At 47.7% G+C, this 6,000-nt stretch overlaps 1 protein-coding gene across 4 annotated transcripts in view; it reads right to left on the bottom strand.

The window, feature by feature from the left end:
* HDGFL2 (HDGF like 2) overlaps window positions 1-600 on the bottom strand; it is a 945,069-nt gene extending 944,469 nt beyond the window's left edge. For 2 of the 4 annotated variants that reach the window (XM_069649364.1, XM_069649367.1), the window contains exon 1: window positions 307-600. In XM_069649364.1, coding sequence (XP_069505465.1) covers window positions 307-381 — 75 coding nt within the window. In that variant the 5' untranslated portion in view covers window positions 382-600. The remainder of the gene's footprint in view (window positions 1-306) is intronic. The other 2 variants (XM_069649365.1, XM_069649366.1) reach the window with 1 other exon arrangement.
* Between the last annotated feature and the right edge of the window lie 5,400 nt (window positions 601-6,000).

Below are 6,000 nucleotides of genomic sequence, written 5' to 3' on the forward strand. Positions count from 1 at the left end.
CACATTTAGCTGTAATAGCCCAAATGCGGGAAATCGTTCTCCCAATACGCCCCCTCAAACCCTGGAATACAACACCAGATCTCTCACACATGTGCACACTCGCTCCGGTTCTGCGACTAAATGTGCCCGATTACTCCTCCCGCCAACACATTGCCTACACATGTGCCACTCTGAGCAGGGCTAGGGTGGTTAACGGCTGCCTAATTTTTCGCCACCCGAAGGGGGAGGGAGTAAGCACAGATCCGTTTCTCCCTTCCCAATGTAGTCACGACCACAGCCTCCATCCCCCAGACCGCTTCTCCTTACCCGGGCGGGCCAATGCGGGTAGCCTTTCATCTTGGCGAAGACGAGGTCACCGGCTTTAAAACTATACTGCGGCATGTTTAGCCTCGGTCAAAGAACAGCCCACAAGAAAATCCCAGGCCTTTGGGAAGCCCAGGCTACAGCAGGGGAACAGGCCTCGGCGCGCAGGAAGTACCGCCCCCAAAGCACTGCAGTCACTGGCCCAGCAGCCTGCCACTTAGACTCAACCGGAGGCCCGGGGTACAAACGAGGCAATTGGACGGCGGGGCGGGGCCTGAACCTGCAGAGGTATTGGATGCAACTTCTGTATACGCTCACGGTATAAATACACAAGGTGGCGCCAAGGCAAAAGTATGCAAAAAAAGCAGAGTGGGAGTGTTGCGCATAGAGAGGAAACGGCGGTTAGCGATAACGGGGAAGGAAGGAGAGAAAACACTGGGGAACGGATAGGGTAAATACACAGGGACAAGTAGACGAAAATAATGTACACAGGTTTCAAACGGCCATTTGGGGGTTTCACCTCGTCATATTTGGTCGAGGGCGACGCATAGAAATGCGTATTCCCCCAAGTTTTCCTTTGCATCTTACGTCGATAAGTGTTTGTAATGATTTATGGGAAGATGGGGTAACTCAGGAAGATCTAGGGAGAGCTTTACAATAAAGCAGATTTGTATCATGTATGATGCTGCTGTAGTGCGCGCCTGTCTGTCGGGAAGTTAGTTGTTTGTAAATAAAAAAGGGTTTACACACTAATAGAGATTTTTTAGCTAGTAAATAGACAGATTTTGCATTAACCTCTCGAATAAAGCTGCAGCAGCAAAGAAAGTATGAAACGGTTGTGAAGAAAAAAGCACTCCACCAACATGGTCCCAGGTGGTAAGAAACATCATTAGAGCAGTCTATTAATATCTGGTGTTCTGGAGCAAATATGTAGAGGGAGGGAACAAGGGTGGAAAAATCTGCGCGTTTATTACAATTATGATTTTCCTACACAACAAGGTAAGAACATCAATATTTTAGTTGAAAAAAAAAGGCTGCGATTTTGCACATTCAAAGCGCATTTACCGAAGCATGCACAACTAGTAAAAAAATACAATGGCTTAAAGGTGGAATCGCTTCACCAGTCAGAAGATCTCTATGTGATGGAGGGAACGTTCTGACAAATGAGACTTAAAAGCCATAGAATCCCAATAAGAATGGGCCCCAAATGCAGACTTATTGATGCCAGCTAGGGACATGACCCATTGAGGCAGGGTTGGAGACACCGCGGAAAAGGTTTTTTGAAAGAAATAAGTAGCTGGGATTGGGTGTCCCTCCTGAAACCCATGTGGCAATTTCATACTGTTTAAAACATTCAACAATGCACAATTTTTTCTTGTTCCAGAAAAGCAAAATAACTAATGGTAGCAGGACCACATTTGGTACAGCACGTTTATCGCGCCATACCGCGTTTACCAATTTTGGCCCATGATTCTGGCTGGTGTCCAGTATGGCCGTGCCACGAGATCGTTTGTTAATCTGTGCATTTTGGACTCTGTCCTTCCCCTACCTTTCCAGGTGCAGGACTTCCTTATTTGAGCATGCAGTTGCCCGCAAAAGCTCCTTCTTTCGCGGGTCTCTGCAGGTCACGTTCGTAGGCACCCAGGAAGTGGGCTGGGACTGTGATCCCAATCCACACTACTGGTGCCACGGTGTCTAGATTTGGTATGTCCAATAACATTAAATCACACATCAAAAATAAAATCTGTTATTGATATCTAAAGCACTAACATCGGAAACTCTTCTGAAGGAAATAAGACAAAGCAGCATAATCAGTTTGTCAGTTACTTGTTTGAAAGACAAAAACTCATGTGGACAAGTTAAGAAAAGACTGAAAATTAAATTCACATCCCACAGAACATTTAAGTCCTGGGGCTGAAGCACATTCAGACCTTTTAGGAAATGACATACCAAAGGATGATTACCTTTTGCGACATCTTCAAACAAAACATGTCCTACTGAAATGGCTGAGCTTTACAAATTAATGGGGCAAAAGGCTTTGCCTTGCTCAAATAAGCTGGGAAGAAAATGTACCACCTCTACTGGAGTTGCCGTAGCGGGATCTAAGTCTCACCACATACAACAAAGGACCCAAGCTCTCCAAGATGTTTGCTAGCCCCTGGAAGTTTCAGGGAGCCAAGACTCTGACGATGCAAAAAACTGTAGTCAAAAGGCTCAGGAGATCCCAGGAAGCCCTGAAACATTCCAAGCCACCAATTGGAGGGATCCCTGGAGAACCTGTGAGGCTTCCCGTCTGGGTCCAACAGAACACTGGGGATCATGGTCATCGGGCTGGATACCAAACTTGAGATGTCCATAGAGAAGTGACCAGCATCAAAGAGACATCCTGCATCCTCCCCAGCCAAATCAGTCTAGGAAATCATCACAAACAGTGGAAAGTCACTTGGTCTTAGACCAATTCTTATGAAAAGCTTCCAGAACAGCTGCGATTTGGTCCAGTCTGCAAATAAAAAACTGTGACAATTGAATATTGAGACAAGGCTCAAAGAGATCCACTTCTAAGGTCTCCTTAATGCGAGAGATAGTTTGTAACACCAACAGATTTAGCTTCGAATCGCTCGAGTCTCGCAGGTGTCTGGAGTTCCAGTATGCCTCCGTATTGTGTAGCTCTGGAAAGTATACTGCCTGGATTACAATATCCCTGATCAGGTAAAAAAAACTAAAATCATTTGCTATTTCTGCCAGCATGCCCGACCAGGAACCCCACATATTTCTGACATACTGGACTGCTGATAGACTATATATTCTCAAATATATAATAATATATATATAATTGGTTATTTATAACGTGCTTAATACCCAGAGGTTTCTAAGCGCGGACCCAGGGATCGCAACCTGGTTTGCGCAGCGTCGTCTTGCTTCAATGGTTGTTCCCATCTTTGTCCAAACTTTTGGGAGCCAACAAAGTTGCCATTATTAAAGACTATTTATGCAACGTTTCCTCTCCTGTTGAATCTGCCACCCCTGTATAGGGAGCCACAGCACACCCTCCAAAACAGAAAACTGGTGTTGGATTCTATAATAAGATATAGGGCCTCATCACGAGTTGGGTGGTATCCCGGTGGTAAATACGCTGGATACCGCCCAATACTATTAGCGTTACCACAACTTGGTCTAGCGCAATTTGCGCCGGTTCCCGAGTTGTGGTGGCACAGTTAATCCCCATTTATTTTGAGTCCATGGGAGACTATGGGGCTTTTCTGAGCTATTGCTCCCGGCGATAATAGCGCCAAAAAAAGGGCGGAAATGGGAGGTTTTTACATGCAGCAAAAGGCTGGAAGTAAACCTCCCTGTTTCCGCCCAAACTCAGGATTGCACGGAGCGGAAAGGAGGCAGTAATAGCGTTACAGAAGCATGTTTACTGCTCCGCCTAACCCCTGATGAGGGGGTTAAATTGCCTTGCCATTCCTGGCTTACATGTGATCTAACAATCATAGTAATTCCTTCCTGACTTCTGGAGAAAGCCTTATCTCATCTGCAGCTGCTAGAACTATTGTAATCTCCTTCTTGGACCAAATTCTGGACAGAGAAATTTGGAGAGACGCTTGTAAGGTGCCTATTTGAAACCACAGAAAATCTATAATCTGACAGTTCCATTTAGGATTTCTTCCAATTCACGACGAACCTCAAGTACTGTAGGAGGGAGATTGCGAACTATAGGTGACGGGCTGCTGCTGTGGTCCTAGTTTCGGCATTAAAACAATGTCATCTAAGAAAACAAGTCCAATCCCCAATTCCTTCACCACTTGTTTCATAAATTGGCTGAAGCACCACGCGGCAGACGATAGACCGAAAGGGGGAGCGACAAACACCCACTTCCTGTTGTCCCAAAGAAACTGGAGGTAATTTCATTGGATGCAATAAAGTTATCCAGTTCCCTGGAAGTAGGATGCCCATCAACAGATGAATGCCATCCGTCTTGAAATGGTTGTACTGTAGGAAGCCACTCAAAACTTCCTAAAAGGGAATCAGATACAAGTGGACCTTCCCATTTGGGCTCCTGTTCGAGTGGGCCGGCACACCGAAGCGGATAACAACGATGCAAGAAGGGGCGGACATCCTACAAATTGAGTTGGATCAGAAGCCGGAACAGGAGTGGGGGCAACTGCTTTGAGTAAACAGTTGGAAGCGGGAGGCGGGATGAGGCCCAGGCCTTGGGAATGGTCGGTAGCGAGGGAGGGGAAAAGGAGGAGACCCGCGCAACGGGGGCCCACGGGGAAAGGGGGAGAAACGAGCTTGAAAGTGGAAGGGCGGGCTGGGGCCGAGGAGACCTGACATGAGGAGTAGTCAATTACAAGGGGTGTGGAGAGAAAGGTATCTCATTCAAGGAGGAGAGGAGAGGAGACGAGCAAACATCATGGGATCAATAAGGGCGAGGAAGCCTGGGGAGGGGAGGAGGGAGACGGGAAGACCTAGCGTTAAGGCCTTCAGGGACAGGGAGGGGGGTGGGGAGAAGAGGTTCGGGGTGAAGGGGGAACCTTCGGGTGCTGCCGAGGGGACATAGTGGATACTGCAAAGGTGAGCGGGAATTTGGAGGGGTAAGATTGGATGGAGGCAAAGAGTTGGGGGGGGGACACGCAGCAGAACCAGGAGACAATTTACTGTTCAAATGGGTAACCCATAATGTTAGGGGTCTTAATTCCCCGCTGAAAAGAAAAAAGCTGGAGCAATTTACGAAGCGGGGGAAACCAGATTTCCTGGGGCAGGAAGAAACACACCTGCTTCGTAAAGACCAGGGCTGACTCAAGCTAAGGGGGTTTGATCAAGTGTTTCAGGCTTCGGGCCCCACAAAATTGGCAGGGGTGGTGCTGACCGTCAGGAGTACGGTCAACTTCAGGATGGAGGAGATCCTCAGGGATAAAGAGGGCAGATTCGTACTAGTAATAGGCGAAATTGCGGATGTGACTTATACGATAGGGGTCATGTACGCACCCAATTCAGGACAGGATTCCTTCCTGCGGGTCAACCTAGGAAAACTTGGAGAGTGGGCCAGGAGCCAGATAATCCTTATGGGTGACTTAAACATAGCTTGGGACAGGGTAAGGGATAGATCAGGAGCACGAGTGGGGGGGGGGTCGGTCGCCTCGAATGGGCTGAGGGATAGAATGTCAAGCATGTGTCTGAGGGTTGTCTGGAGGGAACTGAAAGTCAATGCAGAGGGGTACACCTTTCTTTCAGAGGTTCATGGGACACAATCCAGAATTGACTATATCTGGGTCTCAGCGGACTTAGTGGGAAGAGTCAAGGAGATAGAGGTAGGCCCCATGGGAATAGCAGATCACAAAATATTATCTATAAAGCTGGAATTGGGGGGGTGAGTAGGGGGATATGGGGATGGAAATACCCAGAATATCTGCTGAGGGATCCCATAATAAGGGAGGAGATAGAGGGCAAGATGAGAGAATTCTTTAACAACAATAAGAGAGGGGACACGGGAGAAGACATAAGATGGGACGCATTCAAAGCCACATTGAGGGGGGAAATTATGTCAGTCCAAGCACAAAGACACAAGCAGATGCTCACCCTGGAGACCCGGCTGGAGGCAGAGGTCGAGGAGGCGAAAAATAAGGTAGCTGAGACCCCCAACAGGCATAATCAGTGGGAATACAGGAGGGTGTTGGGGCAATTGGGGATCCT

The sequence above is a fragment of the Ambystoma mexicanum genome, chromosome 1p (assembly GCF_040938575.1).
Source record: "Ambystoma mexicanum isolate Mex_15411 chromosome 1p, UKY_AmexF1_1, whole genome shotgun sequence".
Lineage (NCBI taxonomy): Eukaryota > Metazoa > Chordata > Amphibia > Caudata > Ambystomatidae > Ambystoma > Ambystoma mexicanum.